We start from the raw sequence: 24099 nt of genomic DNA, 5'->3' as shown, positions 1-24099 counted from the left end.
CACACACACACACACACACACAATCACCCGCACAGAGAGAGTCCCCCAACCTCCTATTATAAGGCTGAGTGGAGAGGAGGAATGGCAGCATTTGTGCCTGTTTGTCAGTGTCTGTCAGGCGAGGTGGCTGTAGTCTGAAAGAATCAATCATCCTAATAACTATGTGACAACACAAAACTACAGCATTGTTATTAGTTTTCTTCATTTTTCTATACCCACTTAGCCAGAGTTCGGTTTTCCTTCTTTCTATCATCATAAAGTAGGAGCTTTCCATGGTTCTTTTTTATGTGCTAAGGGAGTTCCATGAACCTCAAGCCCTCGAATCCAGATATACGTAAACCAACTGTTGTTGTTTTTACAGCTCCTAAAACATTTGCCTCACAGTGAAACACATTGTTTTGCAGCATCTGTGTGTTTATTAATGACCGGATTGAAGAATGGTGAACATAGGACTTTCACTAACTCCCATGAAGAGGACTGTCTGTTAAGTCCCTGAGTGACAGGGGAAATAGCCCTCATAGATCTATGATGATAGATAAGGCATGACGATCTGTGAGATGTTAATGTAAGGCATACCAGACTAGCGGAGCTAATGTATACGGCATGCATGTGGTTATGTGTGTGTGTGTGAATGCAGCTGTTGCCTGGTGTCAGAAGAAAGCGTCTATCAGCACTGCAACACCATTCCCCAAGGGTCCCCAAGGGACTACAAGGGGCTCCACATTTAGTGAATGTAAAAAGGTTTTCAGTAGTACAGGGTTAGATGTGTTTGATTTTAGAAGATACATTATTATTTTTAATATGATTCTATTATATTGCAGTTCTATATTATTTTGGCTCAATAAAGCCAATGCCATGGTCAAAGGAATGTCTACTTATCCACGCATTCAAAGCTAAATTCTTTTTCTGTCACTTGAAAGCGAGGGATGATAAGTAGGGACATTGTATTTGTAGTGTTTTAGATATGATCAGATGGGACGATGAAAGCAATGCATGTTAAATCAAACACACACAAAAGGGGTGTGTATACATCCCGTGTACACACGTGGTACATTTACTACTGTGTGTACTGTGTCAGTCATCATCATGCTTTCATGTCTACAGCCTATGTAGTTTAATCACACTAACTTTGCTTGTGAACCTCTCATTCTTTGTTAGTTTCTTGGCAGGCTAGTTTTTTGCGGTTGTGTGTACCTCATTGGTATGTATGTGTGTGTGTGTGAGAGAGAGAATTTACGCTCATGTTTATGTTTCTCTCTCTTCTGGCCATTTCTCTCCAATGGGGGTCCCTTCTTTCTCCCTCCTTCCCTCCCTCCAACTTCTCTTCCCTGAGACGAGAAGGCAGCTGCAGCAGACAGAATAAGATCCAGCTGTGTGTGTGTGTGTGTGTGTGTGTGTGTGCATGCGTGTGTGTATTTGTACACGTCTGGGAGATTATTTGCTGATCCAAAGAATGTTCCTGCAGTTTAGATTAGAAACAAATACCAAGGAAAGAGATGCTTTGAAACGGATGTACTGAATGAAATAGTTGGTATTTAGCTTGGCCCGTCTTTCCATCTCTGTCCTCTCTCCCTTTCTCTTGGACATAACTTTGCTTTCTATAACTGTTTCTAAAGGGTCAAACCTGGAGTCTGACACTGTTATTATTCTCAAATGTTTGCAATGGCAGATTTTCCGGAAATGTATTGAGCTCTGAAGCGTAAAAAAGCCAGACCTTTTAAATTTAAATGATGCTGCCACTCCAGAAAAGAAGTTTGTGTCTCACATTTCTACCAAGTGTGACCTGTCACTCATTCTATTCTAGCTCACAAGCTTTACAAAACAATCTAAGAGTATATGTTATACAATGTGTATGGCTTTATATTATTTGTATACGATTCATATGCATTATGTCTTTTAACGACTTGATGCATATTTCATAGAAAAACCCTACAAAGTGTTTTGTACACTAGTTTAGTAAACTGAAAAATACAATACTCAAAGTAACTACGAGTAACTTCAGTTTTTGTTGATTCCAGCAGCATTTGTGGACAAAAGTGGTAGTGTTTTTACGCCACTACCACTGTAGTGGTAATGTATGAGGTAATGTATTTATATTAAATGTAAAATAATGTTAGAATGACTGTGATTTAGTACAATTCAGGAAACACAGGGGGTTCCGGTCTGCCTGCCTTAAATCCTTTCGTCTCGAGTTCCCGGGAGATCTCACCCGGGCAAAGGCATTAATAATAAAAATAGCATTCTTTTCACTGATGGTCTCGTTTGCTGTGACAGGTCGTTCATGATCATCTGAGGAAAAAAGAGACTGTTTCATAAACATTTAAAAGGTTTAAAGATTTCATTTTCTAGGTGGTGTAAATGTCATGTATAAAATATGTAGTGCAAAACTACCATACAAAGCATATTGCTTAAGTTACTCTTCATAGGCTGGCCTTGCTGCACATTGTATATGTTAAGCTCTTATCTTTCCCATATCAAAGCGTATGGCAAAGAAGAACTGTTGCTGTTTACACCCCTGTGGTTCCACACACCTCTGTTTTACTAGTAGCCCCCTGGTTCCCCCCTTCCCCCAACTCAGACAGGGAGGCCCTATCCTCTGGCACAGCCCACAGCCACATGCTTACACACTCAAACTGTGGCCTGCTTCCTGTCGGCGGGGAGAGGCTGTTTTTACTGTGTCTCCATTTTGGCGGATAGAGGCTAATTCCTCTGCTGTCTGGCGTCATGTGTGTGCCTGTGCGTGTGTTTGAGTGTGTGTGTGTGTGTGTACGTGCCTGCACTCACATGTGCCTTGAAACATGTGTGTGTCACTGCCGGCTCAGCTTCCGAACTTGTTTGGTGACAGTCACTGAAATCAAACGCCTATGTGTGTGTGTGTGTATGTGTGCACAAGTGTAATTTTAGGTACATCATTTTCCCAAATTAAGTATCGTAGCTATGCTGAGTTTGATGTGTAGAGTGTCCACAGAGAAGCTAGTTTCAGTTGCGTATGATATGCTTGTGAAACACGATGATGCTGATTTTTTTGCTGAGCTAAACTCTTTCCTGGGTCAACAAACAAATGGGTTTTCTGGCTGGTTTAGCTATTTTTAATGGAATGTGTCCCATCAAGACTATTCCTAGGAGTATACTGTATTATGTGAACAAAAACAAAGACAAGCAACACAAAAGCAAAACAAATCAAAACAAGAATACTGGACAGACATCCTCACGAATAGAATAACATTTCAATTTTACCCAATTTTAATCTTTAATTCTAAGTGATTCAACAAAAAGTATACCAACAAAATCAAGGCCTCGGTTGACAATCATATCTTACAGTAAGCAGAGGCTAAGAGGCACACACGCAGGCACACCTGTTATGACTGTAACATGACATTGTTGTCATGACATTGTTGTCTGTAGCTATGTGCTTGTCGTCATTCAGATACCAAAGTCATGCTGAAAAAACTAAAGCTGCTACGAACTTTTGCCCCTTCACGCAACCTTTTTAGCTTCTCGAACCCCATGGATTCAACGGTCTGCTAATGCTGATATGCTAATGCAGCATGTCATATCATATGTGTGGTGCACAGATTTCCCATTTGAAGACGTAAACAGTCGACTCTTGCTTCTACCAACAATCATAGTCGGGATTAAGGCCTTCAATCACTGCAGAGTAAACACCGCACACCCACGTACTGCAATCTTGCCTGCACTCACACACACCCTCCTCAAACACACACACACACACACACACACCTCAAATACACACACACACACACTGCATGCATGCACACACGCACGCACGCACGCACGCACGCACGCACGCACGCACGCACGCACACACACACACACACAGTGTTATGAACATGGATATAGACACAACATGTCTGCTTTTGTCTCAGTGGCAGATTCTGTCATTTGAGGGGAGACTCTGAGACTAGAAATATTTCCCTGGCTGTTTTGTTAACCCCTGGATTTTTCACAGTTGTTTGGAAATATTGTGTTTTGGTAATTGGTTGCGGATGTAATAGTTGCTGATTAGGCACATGAAGTAAACTCTACTTGAATGGAACAAGTCTGTTTATCTTTATAATTAATCTTGCATATTCAAGAGTGTTTAAACAAGTATTTAGTGTTACGGAGGTCAGAAATTCTGCACAAAATCAATTGACAAGCAAGGAAGACCTCTGCAATAGATTCATCTGAGTGTCTCATGTAATTGTGTGTATTATTAAAGTATTACATATTTGTTGCTCCCAACAGATTCCTTTCATGTGAACGACGACCTTGATCCTCAACCACTCTATCACCTGCACACCCGTCTGTGTTACAACCAGCATTAACACAGTGAAGCAAACACCACAGCAGGACCGTCAAGCTGTAAAAGAAAAAGGAAAAGAAAAATAAACTTACATTCCACACATTGACAATCAGTGGGAGCCACAGACAGCTACCGAAGCACATTTGAACTTGCCTGACCAACGGGCAACAACCAGCAGAGTACGTTGACTAGACCAGAGGCGCCGCCATGTTGATCATCTTAGCCTTCATCATCCTCTTCCATCTGGCTTCGGCCATCCTCCTCTTTGTTGCAACCATTCGCAATGTGAGTATAATACAAGAGTGAACACAGGAGAGCATAGCAGTCAATACAGATTTTTTGTTTTAACTATTTGTGCCCTCCTTTCCTAATGTAGTCGTGGTGGGTGGTGACGCCGGCCGGACGCGATGCCATTTACACGGACCTGTGGTACTCCTGCAACTCCACCTGCTATCCTGTGGAGAACGCCTTCACCAAAGATGCAGGTAAAGACAGAGTGTGTGACTCTGGGGGTGGTTTATACAGCAACGTTTTCAACATAATAAGCAAAAGTATTTTTTCACGTTTCGCCCGTGTGTTTTACACGACAACAGCATTTTTTTTTGGCGACTGAAAAACAACATTTTCAAAAAGAGTGAAATCTTTAGAATACTCAACTCAAGGATTGCCGTGTAAACGAGCAAAAAAATGGGTCCCTGTGGAAATGATGAGGACACGGCTCCACTTCGCACATGAGTATTACATACTAAATTGCACCGGAAGGGCTATCTATCTACTACAAAGTTGCACCGCCAACTACTGGCCAGGCATGCGTACCACAGCATTGTAGGTCAGTTTTTTGGGATCCGTGTGTATGTAAGTGTTATCAGAACAGTGTCATCTAAAAGCTTTTTGTGTAATAAAAACTAAAACAAACAACTTTTCAGTTTAAACAAGACTGTGCAGCCCATGTGTGTGTGTACTGTGAGCTTGTGTTCCTGTGTGTAACACTTCCCTGTCCTCTCTTCTCCTCAGCGTATCTGCAGGCTGTCCAGGCCACCATGATCCTGTCTGTCATTTTGTGTTGCGTCAGCTTCTTCGTCTTCATCCTCCAGCTCTTCAGGCTCACTCAAGGAGAGAGATTCATCTTCACCGCTATTATCCAGCTATTGGCCTGTGAGTGACGCACGCACGCACACACGTTCACACGCACGCACGCACACACACACACACACACACACACACACACACACACACACACACACACACACACACACACACACACACACACACACACACACACACACACACACAGACACAGTTGTGATTTCATTAAATTTCACTTCTGAGGACATTACAAAGCGTTACATTCATTTCCTGGAGACTTGCCCTAATAATAACCACTACTTGCCTAACCCCTAGCCTAAACCTAAGTTTACCTTAAGGCAAGTCTTCACCCTACAGTGTAATTATCTACGTTATGGGGACTTCCATTTTGACCCCAAAAGTAAGGCATGTCCCGACGATATCAGTGTTAACAGAAAAATTTCACACACACACACACACACACACACACACACACACACACACACACACACACACACACACACACACACACACACACACACACACACACACACACACACACACGTTAACCCTTCAATGCTGCATTTGTGACTTGTTTCAATGATTAGCCTTAAAAGTCCTCATTGTTTTGTTTTTCCTCTCCAGCTCTATGTGTGATGATCGCGGCGTCCATCTACACGGCTCAGAAGCAGAGCTTTCACGTGGCCAGCCTTCGGGACGGCTCCTACAGCTCCTCCTACATCCTGGCCTGGATCAGCTTCCCCATGACTCTCATGAGCGGCCTCATGTACCTGGTGCTAAGGAAACGCAAATAGATAGCACGCAAAATACTCCGATGTATAAATAGTAACACTTGGACAAAAAAAAACACAACACAAAAGACATACACATATCATACATACCTTCTGTTTGTAACCCTTTAGCTTTTTAAAAGAAAATGCCATTGGAGGTAAGGAAACCCCAGCACAAATCCACAGCAATTTCAGGTCTCAGCTTCAGAACCGGACAGTTGACCAACAAAAGCAATTATCATCAACAACACGGCAACCTAAACATAGACACACACCCTTCCCCTTCCTGGTTGGTTCACACTGAACGTGGCAAAGAGGTCCCCCCCCAGAACTCTTATTGTGTCCAGTTGATGAGCCATACAAAACAATTTTAGTGTCTCAGAAACACTGCCGTCAACTGACTGAATAGACACAATATGAGTTAGCCGTTTTTTTTTTTTTTTTACGAACAACAGCTACTAAAATATGTTTCTGGAAACATTTAAGATGAGAAATGCACCATGATCCACATTTGGTTTAGAGAGTTAGTTAGATGTTTACCATTGTCGGCTAAATAGATGGCTTAACATGGAGTCCTCCTCACCACGTTTAGTAAGAACATACCTTCGCTATCCCCCTCCTCAGCCATAACAAGCGGTGTTCCAACATACTGATTCATCTCCTCCTCTTGTTTCATCAACTCCACTCATATGGACAAGTGGGGAGATTTGTCTCACTGGGACACAGACCATGGACATTTTCAAAGGGTCCATACTTTATTATTATTATTTCAATTTTTGTGTGTGTGTGAATCTAGTCAATATACAGTAATTCATTTTGTACATATTTGCTGTGTATGTATAGTTCAGGTCATTTCCAAAATAAACTTAATTCTAAGACTAAAAGGCTAAAATGATACAGAAAAAAGATAGACTCTTATGTTAACCCCTAGCGTGCAACAGGAAGTGTAGTGAAGCAGTAGTTGAGTTGTAATATGTAGGATTTTTAACCCGTTTGTTTGTATTCTTCTGTTACTGACTTGTGTTTAAAGAGGAACCAATGATGTGCTTTGATATTTGGGATTTCAAATGACAACGTCGAAAAAAGGTGCAAACTTGAAATAAGAATGAACATTTCCTTGTTGTATTTGTTATTTTGCTTCTTTTTTTTGTTTGTTAACAGCTTTGCTAAGATCAATGACAAGGGCTATTTATTGATTCAAACCACTGTTTTGTATTGTAGCCTCACGTGACCAAGGGTGTATGAAGTTATTAAGTCTTGCCATGTCTTCCCTTTTCTGGCCCCAGGGCTTCTGTTTTTATGGTCCATTACAGAAACATCTTTAACACCCACAATCCACCTCTTATACACTTTTGAAAATGCTAAATTTACCTGTCACAAATGAATTGAATGACTTCATCTTCATCTTTTTTTTAGAGAAGTTTTTTGATTCTGCTGTGACCAATGATTTTTTACCCCACTATTTGTTGGTGTTGTTTTCAAAGTGGAAGAGTTCAGGGAGCTATAGCTGCTAGGAAACAAAGGATGTAAAGAAGTAAAGTGTCCAGGTCATCTTGGACATTTTGTGTTAGGATTTTTTTTGTCCGTTTCGGAGGAAGATTCGGACCACAGAGCCTGTTGTCTTAACTTAAAGAGTGAGGTAACTTTTTCACTGTAATAGTTGGCAAACATTTCATAATAGCGATTGAGCGAGGCTCTTGTTGACGTTTTTGCGTCAGTTGCATGAGCGTCCACTATGCTAGCAGTCTGACACATAGATACATATAGAACATATATGCCTAGGGCCTAGTGTTCTATATCTATGGTCTGACAATTTGGCACTATGGCAGACAACAAACCTCCGGAGGTTAGTTCAGCAATGTCTACATCAACGGCTCCTAAATGTCCTATTCCCCAGTTAACAACAACTGCTTACACCGCTAAGACAGCAAGGATATGAGGAAGGCACTAGGTAAAAGGACAAAGGGAGTTAGACAGAGCAAGAGACAAAACAAGAGTCAACATCGGTGTGACTCTTAAGCGATGGCGAGAACTACGTGACCTTATGAACTTGGAATCGGACGCCAAGATGGTTACATTTCTTTTGGACAGGTAAGGAGTAGACTAGTGTTATCTCTCCATGGTATCGGGGAGAAGAAATGGAATAGGCCTGATCAAGATGAAAACGGTCAAATGCAACACATTGGAAGTTGAAAATCGGACGTTTTGTTGTTCATAGCCTACATTTGTTGTTGCAGTTGTCATCTTAAATACTTTCACTTAATAACAAGCCTCTCCTGTCATTCAGCAAAGCCCTTTAACTTGTATTGAGATGGAAAGTGAGATGTTGCAGTACAAAAGGCTGAAAAAAGAAGAGATTTCTGAGACCACAGGTTATGAGAAGTTTGGGTAACACTTTACTTGAAGGTGTATGCATAAGACTGTCATGACACCTGTCATGAACATTATGAATGGTTATGGCTATACATTAAGACAAAATAACTTGTCTATGTCTTTGTAATGACAACTTGACATAAGCTAAGACAAAATATCTTATTGATGTCTTGGTTATGTCGACTTGACATTAACCAATAACATGACCTGTCATAAACATGTCATAGTAGGCTTAATTATCAAATGTAAATGAACTATTTCCATTTATGTGGTAAGATTATATTAAACTGTCATATGCGGAACGTTTTGACATTGACTGTCATGAGACCTTTATTATACTGTCATGAATGATGAATGATGAGGAACAGCATAGCCTAAGCCTGCAGATAAATGCTGCTGAGTATTTCTTTAATTCTTCAATAAGATATTTTTGTCTTAGCTTATGTCAGGTTGTCATTACAAAGACATGGACAAGTTATTTTGTCTCAGTTTATGTCAGGTTGTCATTACAAAGACATGGACAAGTTATTTTGTCTTAGTTTATGTCAGGTTGTCATTACAAAGACATCAACAAGTTATTTTGTCTCAGCTTATGTCAGGTTGTCATAACAAAGACATCTCATACAATGTCAATGTTGCATTAAACATGACATAATTGACCGAATGACACTTTATGACAACAGTCATAACTATTCATAATGTTCATGACAGGCGTCATGACAGTGTAATGACAGTCTTATGACAGTCTTATGCATACACCTTCAAATAACGTGTTACCGAAGTTTGGTTCAGCTAGAGTTGAGTTATAAATTGTTTCGGTAATTGATAATATCCGCAGTGTGATTTATTGATGATCTAGGCCTATGTTGATGTAATGTAGTCCTGTCAATGTAGGTCAATACAAATTGCCTATAACCACAAGACCACGGTGACAAATAATCACATGAGTTGTTGAAGCCAAAACTGCGTTTAATAGGATTTTTCTTTTTTTGTTTCTTCACATTTTTTTCGCCAGTGAAACTGTTCCAATGCTTAACCATGTATTAATTCGATATTGATTGACAGTCTTGTGTTGCTTTATAATGGAGACATGTTCAAATGATCAATGTTTTAAAATTAAACATTATTTTCCTTCATATGATTCATCAAATTTCTCAGTTTTATATACTATCTATGGTTTTGACACAGCCTGACACCTAGTGGACTGATAGACACATTACACTACACAATGTGTAGGCGGTTGTTTAATTTGAACATACAACTGTTACAATTGTAGGCTACACAACATGGCTGATTTGTATGGCTTGTATTTTTAGTTATCTATGTTGCAGAGCCGCAAACAAATATAGGCTATATTATGGATATACGGTTTCTTGCTGTAAAGCATGGAAGATAGGCCTACTACATAGCATTTACACTGTAGTTGTGCATTTCGTGTAGCCTATCTTTCTTCTTTTACATTTATTTTCTATGTTTTATTATGATTTGCGTTCATTTATGTAGCCTAGCCTAGATCTATTTTGTGGGATTTTTAGTCTTTTGATCACTTTTAAGTTTTATTAAAGATACAGAGTTAGGTTTAGCTTTTTTTCTCGTGTCTTTTCTTTTTCTCATATTATGATAAGAATGTGACCTGGCTGAAGTTGAAGCCTGGTGTTAAACACTCCGGTACAGTAGGTGGCGGTATGCACCTTACGTTGGTTTGCCATCCGCCATGTAACACAGAGGAGAAGAAGACGACCGAAAAGCAAAAGAAGCAGAGACATTTGTCCATGAACAGAGACCACTGTAAACAGGTAGACACTCACATACATACCTCTATGATACGATATTTGTTGAACCAGAATATCTGGGCTTAACATGTACGTATATAAGGTAGCCTACACTGCATTTTAACGAGTCTTTTAAACAATGTAGGAGCTGGGCGAGAGCTGCATGTCTCGTGCGCTTCTGTCAGCTAGCTGACCAGCTAGTTGGCTCTTTGCTTGAGGAGTCAGCTTAAGACTGACACCCCTTTAACAGTAAGCATGTTGCTCTATCTAAACAAACCACGTATTTTAGCTACTGGCGAGGTTATTGTTGTTGTCCACTTCCCCAGCGAACGTATGATATCAGCCATTTATATAGACCTATGAGAGACTTTCTTTTATATTTAACTAGCTGTATCCCGCAAAGATAACGGTGTTTGTAATTGTGGTATGGTGGCACATTGTTCAACAACACAGACTTAAAATGACAACCCAACTTGTGCGTGTTGTGAAGTGAATTATAATTTTGTCAGGCAATGAAGATATAAGCATATCGCTTGATAGTTTGAATACAGTTGTTCTTGAATGTATCAATTTTCCCGGTGTTTCTTTCAGTAGAGCAGTTTGCAACATCGGAAAATAAGTTAGGGACTTTTTATTAGGCCTATAGCTCAGATGGAGCATGGCATGGCAGAGTGGATCACAGGGCAGCAGTTTCTCATACACAACTGTATCACACTAGCTTCTCTAACAATGCAGGGCCAGGCGTTTCAACTCTGAACTGAACAATCCTACGTGTTCTGTGGGTCAAAAAGGCCGGAAATCGGAGGAGTGATTAATTGATGCGCAGTGATTCAACTTCAAATCATAACTATCTCCTTCCCCCCCCCCCCTTTTTTTATAATAAGGTCAAGGTGCACCTCTTATTTTCTCAGAAATCTCAACAGGATCCTATATATGCTCTTACAATATAGGACAAAACAACACATCTAATTTTTTTACGATTGATGAGAACATCAGCAGCACCCTCCTTGACTTTTTACATTCTCTGACGATCCTTCCCCACTCTCGCACTGCAGATTAAGTGATTATAAATGGCAGACAGGAGGAATCGAACCCGTGGCACATGCTTCAAAAGTCCAGATCGTAAGCGAGTGACCATTGGAACACTGGCATTTAAAAGGTGGCGTTCACTGAAAACAAAAAATGGATTGACAAGTGACGCAGAAGTGGCCATGTGTCTCCTGGATGTGTGAGTTCAACTCTGAAAGCTCTACGGTGGGCAGGACAGCTTGCAATTGCTTCTTGGCTTAGCTGTTTCTTTCAAAAGTAGCGCTGGCAGGGCCATATGAGCTGATAGTAATATTGCAATGTTTTTGGACTCTATATCCCAATAGAAACAACAAATATATATATAAATATATATTTTTAAAATCACCTCAAGAGCACATCAAATATTTTATTGTTTGTTCCGCTTTCAGGCAGTGGCCAAACCACTCCCATACGATTGATCCAGCGCTATTTATTTTAGGAACATAATTGTCCTTTTCCATCTTCTGTTTCTCCAAAATAACGCTTCATTCTACTTTTGGTACATTTCCCAACTTGCGAAAACCTCTTGCTGTCTTTCACCCCGTCTCCAATCTCCAGCTCCGTGTCCAGTTTTGTAAGAGCTGGGCTAGTTGATTAAATGCTTTCAGCGCTGCAATAAGGATGAATGTGTGGGAATGGCTGGTCGCAGTGAAGCTCCTTGCTGCTAGCAGGCAGGGGGAATTAAGTGGCTGACAACATGCATTTGTTTCGTTTTGTCTGCCTCTACACATTCCCCAGGTCAATAGAGGGAGCTGCTTTACCTCGTTACCGGCTTAGCTTTTCTTGCAGACCCAAAAGAAGTTTCTCATTCTTCTCCCCTGCTGCTGCGGCACATTGCACTCAGTCCTCATGAATATGCTGTGTGTCGCTTCTAGATGTTATATCAAGATGGAATTGAATGCATTGTTTTAAAAAACGTATTTATGTCAATGTATTTCAAAGTTTTAATTTCAATATTGGCTATGCATTCTTACATAGTTTTCAGTGTTTTGGGCTAGTATTGGAGTAGTGGTGTAATGGTGTATACAGTACAGGGTTCAACATAACTTTTTTTTCCTACTGGCCCGCCGGGCCAGTGGATCCGAGTTTTACTGGCCCCTTGTATATTTTCACTGGCCCTGCACACACTTTTTTTTTTTTCATAATTTATTGTCAATAATTATAATACCTGTATTAGAAAAATAAAGAAAGATAACCACATCTAAAGGGAATATCTATACTGTAACAGTATAGATATTCCCTTTAGATTTGGTTATTTTTCTTTTAGTTAATTATATGAAATGTTGATATTGCTCATACAAAACCAGGCAAACATATTGAATTAGAAGCCTACAACTGAAAGTATGTTGAAAGAGTCGGTCAGTATTTTAAAGTCCAGTAGTTTGATGGTTGTTTTTATTCTTGAATTTGGGCAGTTTAATGAATAGTTCACCTGCAGAAGTCATGTTCAAACATAAAAAAAAAAAGAGATGAAGGTCTGATCATTCTTTGTGGTGTGGTAGGCTGTTTTTATTACTTTCTCTATATGCATTAGGGATGTGAATGTGTCGACCGAATGACCGGTTTTCCACTTGCGCTCAAGTTGACTTTAAAAATAGAATAGAAATCCGAAAATCAGTGGGTTATGCCGTTTTTTTAATGGGAGATTTCACCGTGTATGTGAGTTCACGTCTGGTCGTGAGCGCACTGCAGCCTGCAGGAGTGTCACTTCTCCATGAAGTGTCAGCTTCACATAGGAGTCCGGTGTGGGACCATTTTTTCAAACTATTGATAAAAAACAATGCAGTGCAAAATATGCAGCATAAGTTAAACGCTCGTCTAAGACTAAGACGTTAAATCACCTTAGAAACACACAATGCCTTCGTCCGATCACAGCAGCGTTTCACCGTGTGATCTCGCCAGCGAGTGAGCCGCTGCGCAGATGAACTGTGGTTTGTGGCTAAAATGATAACCGGGGATATTCTCCCCGTTAGCGATTTCAATGGGAAAGACTTCCGCGATCTGATTGAATGTCTCGAGCCTGAAAACACAGTGCCAAACTGCGCGACTATAGGAACTGTACAGTGAGCGGAGTCCCTCCGTTCGTTTCTGTCTACAACCGACACAATCACCGGAGACGCATTCACAGCGTTTAAATAACGCCTCTCATTTGTATTACCATTGGGGCTTGGATGCAAATACTGTAACATTACGTCGGCAGATAAAGGAAAAGCGCAGTTATCATTTTCTGCACCTCAACCTCTGCTATGGGAAGAAAGAAAGGGGGCAAAGCAAGTCGATTGATTTGTCGACTCGCAGGCGGACGGTAGGCAGCTCTGCCAACGGAGCGAGAGTGCACCCGTTTGTTGCTCCGCCTGTCAAAACGCCCACGCATCGGTTGTCCACTGGCCTTTCATTAAAAAATATATTTTATATTAGGTTTATTATATTGAGTCTTAAATAAACACTGCTTTCATTACGACTCTCAACGCGCATTTCAATGAACCATGATGTAGTCTACAAAAAGATACTGTACTGTGATTGGCCAGTCACTGGCCCGGGCGGGACAGTGACTGGCCAATCAACTTGCCCTGCATATGATTTTACTGGCCCCGGGCCATCGGGCTATACGTTATGTCGAACCCTGCAGTACCTCTGACAGCTACTGTTCAAGCAGTGACAGCAACCTACATTTATTGATTCAGCCATTACACAACTAATGTGATACTATTGGGTTTCTACATCTGTTGCACTTTGTGAGATTCTTCAGGCTTATACTTAAGATTTCAGTTGTTAAAATGAAATGATGTGAATTGGGATGCTTTCAGTGTGCTGGTTCTGGTTGGGAACTGACTAACTAACTTTGTACATTTTTAAGATTGCTTTAATGTGACTTGTGGTCAAAATGTTATGATCTAATTATTGTAATTTGGACTATCAGGGTATTTCACTTCTACGAATGAAGTGTTGTTATCAATTGCAGTTTGAGTGGAAGGTGGGGGGAAAAGAGGTTTCAGGCTCTTCTTAATTAAGAGTAAGTAACAAACCTTATCTATGGAATCTGTAGTGAAAGTTTGACATGTTGTCCGTGTTTGTGTTTGTACATATGTATGAAGAATGAAGAGGTCTCCTCCCTGGTCAGCTTCCTCTGGAGCCAGTGACAGCAAAACTATGAAGGTAGTTCGATCTGAGGTAAGGGGCTAACATCAGAGACGGCACCATTCATTTTTACTGCGCAGGGTAACATTTTCAATACCATGTCATAACTATCATCAGCACTGACTGAACATATGTATGTTTATAATATGTGTGTGTGTGCATGTCCACAGGTGCAGGAAATGATCGAGCAGGGGGATCTCAGTTTAGGGAATGGGACCAAGCTGCAGGATTTAATAGACAATTTGCAACGTCAGGTGGACTATGAAAGCTCCATCGAGAAACTGGAGGTGGGTGAGAGCAGTGGTGCACATCTGTAACTCACCGACTGAAGGTGTGCACTTGATCTCAAGCTAAGAGAAAGAAAAATGACCTACACATTGCTATCTTGTTCCAAATTCTTCTGTGTGTATTGTTTATGCACATCTAGCATGTTGACCGCTCCTCTTTTTGTTCCTTCATTTTCTTCCCTTTGGTTTATTGACTTTTGTTAACTTTTTTTCATTCTTTGATCGCATCAAGTTGTTTTTTTAAACTCTGTATCTTGGCCTTTTCTGTATTTCTTTTTCCGCCGCTAGCCTGGTTTTCCACTGAGTGGTGCGGTTCAGTTCGGTGTGGCTCGGCACGCATCTATTTGCATTTCCCACAGTCAAAAGTTGGAGAGGGGTACCATAATAAGCAACTGAGAGACGCACCTAAGTTTATCAACCTGGTGGAGCTAACACACTACAGTCCGTTCATCGGTCGAGAGTGAAAAGTCTTGTGTTTAGAGAACTTCTACTGTTACTAAAGTGTATTCTCTTTTCTGTCCATTTATTTGTTATTCTGACATTTCGTATCGTTTAAATCGTTTTAAACCAAAAGAAACCATCTACCGTGAATGTATTTTGAGCGTGTCTCAGAGCTGAAGATGTGTTGAACACTATTTTAAACCCGATAAACCTTCACAGAATGTTCTTGTTTTCCTCAGGCTCGACTCAACATGTTCGCCAGGAGAGACAAAAGATCTCTCGCCTTCATGGCACAGACACAGAAAAAGGTCCGAACTAACTGTCATGCATTTTTTTCTTTACCGTCAAAGTCATTAGTAAATGTGATCGAACACACAACTGAACACACACTTTTTTTTTTTTTTTAACAAATATATAACCATAAAATCATGTTTGACTTTCAGAGCCCACAGCCAGATGCTTCTAGTGTGGACACGGACAGGTATGTAGCAGAACCAGGGTCAATATCGTTAGCCTTTTAATTTATTTACTTTTAATTATGTTTGAGACTTTTTGGTTTCGATGTCCAACTCTGCAGGTCACGCTTTGAGGATGAAACTATGGAAACCACATTAGAAAGTAAGCGAGTGTGTGCACTAACTGATGAACATTAGAGTTGGTGGGTAGCATGAATATTCATTGTACTGTGTGCAATTACATTGTTTCCGTAGCCATAGAGAACGTGGACAAGAATGGACTGCTCTTTCAAATTATGGTAAATATATCATATGTTTTTAAAACACTTTTAAATAATATTGCAGGGTCAGCTTCTTTGAAAGGTCTTGGATCAATGCATCCAGAATAAATATATATAAAACTCTTACAAATTTCCACTTGTTCATTTAGCAAAACAAACAAACAAAAAAGTTTGCAGGGTTGCTGTGTTAATCATAGTAAATTTAAAAGCTTACAGTGTTTAGCAAATTATGTAATGTATTTGTCCTTTCTGTCTAGGAAACCACAGAAAAGGCATTAAATAAGGGGCGTGAAGATGATCAAGGTAAGATGGTTTTATTTAGCTAATTTTATGCATATTCAGTAGTTGATAGATAGATAAATAGATAGTTATGGGTGGTATTTTTTAATTTTTTTTGGGCATCTTTATGCTTTATTGATAGTGTAGAGACAGAGTTGAAATAGGGCAGAGAGGGGAGTGACATGCAGAGATCGACCGCGGGCTGGAATCGAACCTGGGTCCGCTGCTGGTCGAGGCCCATGGGGGGGACGCCCTACCAACTGAGCTAAGGGCGCCCCCATGGGTGGTATTCTGAATAATATTATTTCATATCAGCTTAAACCAGCCTGCCCTCTCTGTAAACCCTAGAGATGGTTTTGCATGAAAATCCCAGTAGATCTGCAGCTCCCCGAAATACTCATGCCACGTTCAAAGTCACTTTAAATCACCTTTCTATGTGCATTGGATTGCTGCCATGTGATTGGCTGATATAGATATTTGCGTTACCAAGCAGTTGTATGTTGCGGGGAATACTAGAGTCTGTATAGAGTACAGAATACTGGTGTTGCTTACAGAGACTTTATTTCCCAATCCAGCGATTCCAAAAAAAATGTCATGATCAGCTGTGATAAGGACCCAAATTCAGAGTCATTCTGTAAATAAATAAATTAATAACCATCACCCCCCCCCCCCTCACTCTGTCCTGTCCCTTCCTCTGGTACTTGTCATGGAATATAATCCACGCTAAGCTTTGACGGCTGCCATAGCAGATGTCAGTCGGGAGCTGTCTCCCCCGGTTCTCACTCCGTATGGCTCTCCTCAGGCCAAGGTAGGACGCTTCTTTGACGATAAATGATTTTCAAAAGACACACCACGCATAAATAAGTTATGTGTAACTAATGATGAGATACTCAAGCCTGAGAGAGAGAGAGAGAAAACTTAATGATAATTGATGTTGTGTTATTCAGGGGGTGTTCGTAAAGAAAGAACCCAAAGAAGAATCCTTTTCGCCTGTGCAGCGAAAGGAAACGAGGCTGAAAGTAGAACCTCTCTCTCCTCCCGCCCTTACCAGTCCCAAGCGCCTCGATGGGAGGCTGAAAGTAGAATGTCTTTCTCCTGGCGTACACAACAGTCCCAATCGCCTCCAATTAAAGCTGGTAAACACATACTCACTCACTCACTCACTCACTCACTCACTCACTCACTCACTCACTCACTCACTCACTCACTCACTCACTCACTCACTCACTCACTCACTCACTCACTCACTCACTCAAACTTGACTGTTTGCTATTTGCTTAACCTCAGCCGACACCCCCTTTCTCCCTTTCAAAGCTCCAGCATCCTCCTCTCCCCCCCACTCCCTTCCCCTCCGTCCTGGACAGTGCAGCAGCCTCCTACAACGTCCCCCATAGACCAGAGGTCCATGTTGGTCTCATCCTGAAACCCCCTGGCATCTCTGTGCTCTGGAACGTGCCAGAGGATGACCCGGCCGCGCCGCCCATGGAAAGTTTCTGGTGAGGTGTCAGGATTCATACTTTACCAGGGCTGCACGATACCTGAAAAACACTCGATATGTGATGCCATTGTTGAATATTGCAGATGACAATATCACTTGCGATAAATAAACAAATATTTTAAAGGTGGAGTCAGCGAACGCTTGTTGTCAAAATCCATTTTTGTTAAAAATCTGTGAACATCTCTGCTACCTATCCATACTGTGTGTGCACCATAAAATGTTAATGTTAATACACAGTCTAGTTTCCATAAACTCCTGGTATGTTAACAAAGGGTATGTAAACCCAAGGGGCCAATATCTGGCAACATGCTCGTTTACAGAGCCTAGGCTGTGTATTACACTGGATATTTTTTTCAGCGCACATTCGCACACAGTACGGAGATATATAAGGACATATTCACTGAGAATGATTGACAAGCATTCTCCAGAATCGCTGACTCCCCCTTTTTTAAATGTACAATGTTAATGTCTTATCTGTGTTGAGTTCAATGCCAACATAGACTCCAGACAGTTAGTAGCCTATGCATATTATCACACCTAGACCAGGTGTAACAGAGCACATCAGTTTAGTCTCACCCAGTGGTTGAGTTCGGTGGCCTTCACCACATTGGCATCGTTGTCTGTGTTGATACACACTTGCTGGTCTTCATGTAAAACCCAGCTGGCTAACAAGTTATACAAGAGCTATATGTTCACATCCATGTGGTTTACCTTTCAGACACTAGCGTGCACATAAGGGGGCGGGCATTAGAACAGTAGGGCTTCATTTGACCAAATATATTGACATGCCCAGTGTGAATCGTGGCACAAGATATAGGGTTAGTATGGAAGTAAATGAGTGTCATCGGATTTTGAAAATAAAAAGCCATTGAATTTTAAGCACTGAATATTTATGCATTGAAATAATGTATCTGAATTTTTTGCCGCATTGAAATAATATATCTGAATTTTTTGCCTCTGAATTTAACTCATTACATTTTAAACAACCAATTTTCACCTTTATTTTACAATGTTCTCAAATTCAAAATCAAATATTCAACGTTAAAAAATTCAACGTGCCAAATTCAACTGCAAAATCCCATGTATGAAATTCAGAATAAAACTTTTGGGACCCAAGGAAGAGCAATCGATCATAGATGCTAGATCGCGTTCAACAAAGAGAGCAAGTGGGAATATTAGCTCGTTGCCTTGGATACCCCTGACTGATGCAAGAAGGCAAATCAGGTTTTAGCCATGTCAAACGGCAACGCAAGTAACGATGGTGCTTGGGTGAGTACAAACATGTTTCTATATATATGCTAGCCATTATATTCTTCCCTATATAGAAACATGTTTGTACTCACACAAGCAACCAAGGCAACATGGGATTTTGCAGTTGAATTTGGCACGTTGAATTTTTTAACGTTGAATATTTGATTTTGAATTTGAGAACATAGTAAAATAAAGGTGAAAATTAGTTGTTTAAAATGTAATGAGTTAAATTCAGAGGCAAAAAATTCAGATACATTATTTCAATGCATAAATATTCAGTGCTTAAAATTCAATGGCTTTTTATTTTCAAAATCCGATGACTCTCATTTACTTCCATAGTTAGGGTTATCATTTATCGCAGTTCTAGCAGTCTTTGTGATACGTATGCCGCAATATCAATAATAGTTACATTTTCGATTTATTGTGCAGCCCTACTATGTATCTTTGAAGGGATCACCTCTTTCATATTGTAATTGCTGCCATTATCTCTCTCTTTCTATCACTGCTACAGCGTCTACATGTCTTTCGAAAGGACCAAGGGTAGCAGCCGCTTCCGAATTTGGAGTAGCCTAGGTGAGGTGAGGGCCATCAAGATGCCCATGATCGTGGTGATCAGTAAATACAAGCCTGGACACAAAGTGTTAGTCACCGTGGTGGGAAAAGACAAGTTTGGCCGGTACGGACCCTACAGTGAAGTTCAATCCAAAGCCCTACCCGACTAGTGAGGAAAGGAGGATGGTGGGGTAATTAGAGAGGCAACACTAGCATCTACAGTCAAGTGTGGACTGGGATGAATGTACTTTCTCAGTTGTGAAGTATTGGTTACAAAACACTGTTTTCAAGTGCCTCAGGATGGACAACATGAGGTTTGTCTGGAAGATATGGCCAAAGTGATTTAGACTGTTTGAATATTTTACAATATAAAACATGATATAATTAAGTTTGAAATGTACATGAGACATTTATTTTGTCCGGAGTGCCTTCCAGCAATGTACATAAAAATAATGTTTAAAGTCATTTCTGCTTGTTTGACACTGATTTACAGTGTTCATAGTACACACACACACACACACACACACACACACACACACACACACACACACACACACACACACACACACACACTCTCACACTCAGCAAAACAGTGTTTAAGTGTCAAATGTTATGCATGTCAGTGATAATGTAAGTGTTGAAGCCAAATGTAGTTGGTTAAGACATAAATAAAGTTCAACATGGGCCGCCAATTAAATGATGAAAACCAAGGTCAAAAAAAGTGCGTTTTGGGGGATTTTGTTTTGTTTTTTAAGTCAATAAAACTTACAATCTTATATTTTGAATTGTCATTTATAAATTCAAAATCACAAATATTTGATTTCAAGTCTTCACTAAAGTTTATTTATTTTCTCTCATTCATACACCGCCCTGCCAAAAAAAGTCCCAACCTGGATTTTAATGAGCTAATAGGCAAGAGCCCCCCATCAGTCAAAAACGGCAGTGATTATTATGTTTCAGTTGACAACAAGTTATTCAACCCTTACAACCATGTCAAAAGACATAGGCTACTATATGCTGTGGTTTTTGAAAAGATGTTGCTATGTTTCAGAAGGTTGAAATTATTGGCCTGTATCAAAGAAAACTACTAAGGAGGAGAGGCAACTATTAAAATCGGGTTAAGATCCGTCCAACGCATTATTAAAACTTTGACTTGGATAGAGGTGAACCGTCATCTTTTGAGGAAGAAATGTGGAAGACATTTCTAAATGCACAATGCAAGGAGAACATAAGGGTTATGGACTATACAGCTGTGTAGCTTCAAGAAAACCGCATATTAGGAAAAAAGGCTTCTATTTGCCTGGGAAGATGAAGATTTTTGAGGACTTTGGAGCAATGGAAATAGGATGTGTGGGCTGATGAGCCCAGATTGATTGTTGTGTGGTCTATTCCAGATTGATGGGCGCATCAGGGTAAGAGGAGAGGCGGATGAAGTAATGCTCCTGTAGTGTATTTCGGTATAACACATTCAGGTTGCGTTCCGAATCGCATACTTTCTACTATATAGTATGTAGAAAAAAGATTTAGGATGTCCCGATTCTTGTGGCCAGATTTAGGATGGTTAGAAGTACCCGGATGTCCTACTTCATGCGGCCAAGATTGTTAGTGTTGAAAAGTGCATCCTATTTGGGCGATTCTGACCCACAATCCAGTGCGCACGTGAAGTGACGTCACATCGACGAAGCCTCCATATGAAAACAAACGGGGATGCGACGGATATAAAAGCAAAAGGCAAGATCAAGGCGCAATGTTATGACGAAATAAGAGAGTAAAGTATGTCCCAATAGTATGCCTACTGCATCCTAACTAGATTCTTTTTATCGTCGGATGTGGTATGTAGAATAGAAAAAAGAAAGAGTATGCGATTCGGAACGCCCCAGTCATGGAAGGGTCACATACTCCTGTGGTCAGGAATGCATCTTTTATGGGCCAAACCTGGAAATATAACCAGTTGTGTTTATACAAACGTCAAGATGTTCCAGAAACATGTTAAATCTATGGCCATTGTAGGCCCCAGAGGGACCAGAGCTAAGTTAATGTGTTTACCACCATACATGTACATAGTTGGTAGGGTGAGGTAATGGTTGTTTCCAGCCAATTAGAATTGGGCATGGGCACTCATCGCGTCGATCTGTGAGTGGATAGATGAAAGCTCAATCTATCCTAGTTTACCAATACGAATAAGTAGGTAGGTCTTAAGAGAAAGGGCTTTAATAGGCCTTTCACACCGCCGCAAAATCGGAGCTAGTTCTGGGCTTGTTCGGAGTTAGAGCCAGTGTTTTGGTTTCACACCGCCAGAGAGCCTGCTCCGGGCCGTAAAAACCGGGGGAACTCATACCCCAGGATTGAGCAGGGTTTGATAAGAACTGCTTGCGCGAACGGTTGGGGGAGGGATTATCCTGACCAACCAGAGCAACTCAAACCTCATGCCCGCCATATTTAAAAACACCGCTACTACGAGACGTAAACATAACATAATTACCGAACGTAGCGATCAAATTGACCGGCGAGAATACGCTGTATGGGTCCTGTTTGCTTAAGAAAGCAAAGCGAGAGCCAACAAGTGTAAAAATAAGACGTATTCGCCGCTGTTGTTGTGCTTAAAGCTAGCGGTAGCTTTAGCGTTAGCCACAAGAGCAGCGGCGTCGGGTGACGTACACACACGTTTACAGTGACGTCATGACGTTGCTCTCTTGCCGGCTCCATGGCTGTCTCCGGTCGATGTGAAACCAACCGGTTCATAACTGGGATAAGGCTGTAACCAGTTTTGAACTGACCCCAGCACCAGCCTGGAACTGACTCTTGGTTCATTTTGGTGTGAAAGGCCTATAAGAGATGCACACACACGGGTGGAGGTTAGGTGTGATAATGCAATTGGAGCAACTAGGGCAGCCGACCTGGTCTGACGCAGGCACAGAGTTCTTTTGTCTAGTTTATCCACCTCAACTCACCCTGTCTCAGCAGATTCATTCTATCTTTCAAACTACCACCTTTTATGAATGGACCCCAGTCAATATACCGCACTCCCATCATGACTAGGGCCTACTGTACAAGCCTGTGGGGAGGATGTACAGTATGATATGGGGTTACTGGAGCTAGACCTGGGTGAGACATTTAAGTCAGTCAGACAGAGGGGCATGATCTCTCAAACTTTTTTAATTCGTAGCCTAATAACAGCGCCACCTTGTGGAGGATTGCATAGAAATAGCATAGCACACGACACATTCTGCACATTTTTTGTGTTTCTAGGTCCAACAGTGTGGGAGGAGTAGCAGAGGGAAATTTGTGCAGAAAATAAATCGGAATAAAATAAAGTATGATGGATAATAATAATCGCATGCCCTCATTATTGAGGGCATGCACTTAATGATGGTTAACGTTGCTACTTGTCAAAATGTCCAAAGTAAAGCCTGATAATAGAATAATTACATGGAAAGGGGAAACATGCCTACAATGTGTGATTGATTTTTGCAGGCTGTCATTCTGTAAAGTGACAGAGGATGGATGTGCTGCCCTTGCTGCAGCTTTACTTTTTTAAATTTTTTTTTCTTTAGCTCACATGCCAAAATGTGTTAATCTGCAATCAATCAATCAATCAATCAATCAATCAATCAATCAATCAATCAATCAATCAATCAATCAATCAATCAATCAATCAATCAATCAATCAATCAATCAATCAATCAATTTATATAGCCTTAAATCAAACCCTTTAAAAAAACAATCTTTTTAAAATTTTAAGTGAAACAGTCGAGACTGGAAAAGATGTTTTCCCCTGCCATTTGAAAATCTGTCCTCTTTTTTTACACCTGTGGGAAGCCTGCTTTACATCCATAGAATGGTGTTATGTGTGTGCTTATAGTAGAGGAAGCCTGTAGGGATGAATGTGCGATGTAGGCATATGCTGTACGTAAGTGTGTGTGTGTCCTTGGATTGATCTATTGAGTTTTGAATACATATCTTGTAAGCCTTACGCTCAGTTATAAAGGCTGTTTTGTTCAAAGAAAAAAAAACCCAACAAACACTGTTTATAGTTACAAGAGATATTTCACAATAATATAGAGAACACTAATATAGAAGAAAAAAATATGTATATATGAAATGCCCATGTATACTTAATGTCAAAGGTTTTGATACCAATAATACAGGATAATAAAGTAACCTACAATAGCCACAGTAAAATACCATTTTAGTATTCTGAATGTGCACACAGTGAAACAAAGATATAGGTCTGCAGGAGTGATGCAAGCATCCCTTGACATTGTGTCCTAGCAGTTTTAGTTTGGAAAAGTTCTTCTCCAGCTACTTTCTTGCAGTGAGTTGAACTTGAGTATGGCACATTTATATGAACTGATTCTGTGGTTGAACACAATGTATCCAATATCATAGGCTACTTTTGTCTATATTGCATCCATATAACCCATTCACAACAAAGACACACTTTCACAAGGCTACACAGATACATCCATCTAGATATTTTAAAGATGGAGTCAGTGATTCTGGAGAATGCTTGTGATAAAAATCACTTTTTTTGATATCAAA

At 40.5% G+C, this 24099-nt stretch overlaps 2 protein-coding genes across 3 annotated transcripts in view; both read left to right on the top strand.

Moving 5' to 3' along the window:
* emp2 (epithelial membrane protein 2) overlaps positions 1-9617 on the top strand; it is a 14396-nt gene extending 4779 nt beyond the window's left edge. Inside the window, exons 2-5 of the mRNA XM_080044714.1 lie at positions 4249-4591; positions 4683-4791; positions 5321-5461; positions 6017-9617. Of these exons, the coding sequence (XP_079900840.1) occupies positions 4514-4591; positions 4683-4791; positions 5321-5461; positions 6017-6186 (498 nt within the window). The 5' untranslated portion in view covers positions 4249-4513 and the 3' untranslated portion in view covers positions 6187-9617. The remainder of the gene's footprint in view (positions 1-4248; positions 4592-4682; positions 4792-5320; positions 5462-6016) is intronic.
* A 645-nt stretch (positions 9618-10262) lies between these two features.
* atf7ip2 (activating transcription factor 7 interacting protein 2) lies at positions 10263-20333 on the top strand. 2 transcript variants are annotated; one of them, XM_080044710.1, is made up of 13 exons: positions 10266-10331; positions 11363-11535; positions 14471-14546; positions 14684-14800; positions 15481-15549; positions 15685-15722; positions 15819-15859; positions 15952-15995; positions 16235-16280; positions 16985-17064; positions 17204-17392; positions 17571-17752; positions 19517-20333. In XM_080044710.1, exons 2-13 carry the CDS (start codon positions 11378-11380, stop codon positions 19725-19727), a joined length of 1251 nt encoding a protein of 416 aa, XP_079900836.1. In that variant the 5' UTR covers positions 10266-10331; positions 11363-11377; the 3' UTR covers positions 19728-20333. The 2 variants fall into 2 exon arrangements, with proteins under 2 accessions (XP_079900837.1, XP_079900836.1); XM_080044711.1 differs by lacking the exon at positions 11363-11535 and having other exon boundaries at positions 10263-10331.
* The last annotated feature ends 3766 nt before the right edge of the window (positions 20334-24099 follow it).

Source organism: Ammodytes marinus, assembly GCF_949987685.1.
Source record: "Ammodytes marinus genome assembly, chromosome: 16".
Taxonomy (NCBI): domain Eukaryota; kingdom Metazoa; phylum Chordata; class Actinopteri; order Uranoscopiformes; family Ammodytidae; genus Ammodytes; species Ammodytes marinus.
Note: the sequence above shows the minus strand (reverse complement) of the source record. Positions and strands in the feature narration are given on the sequence as shown.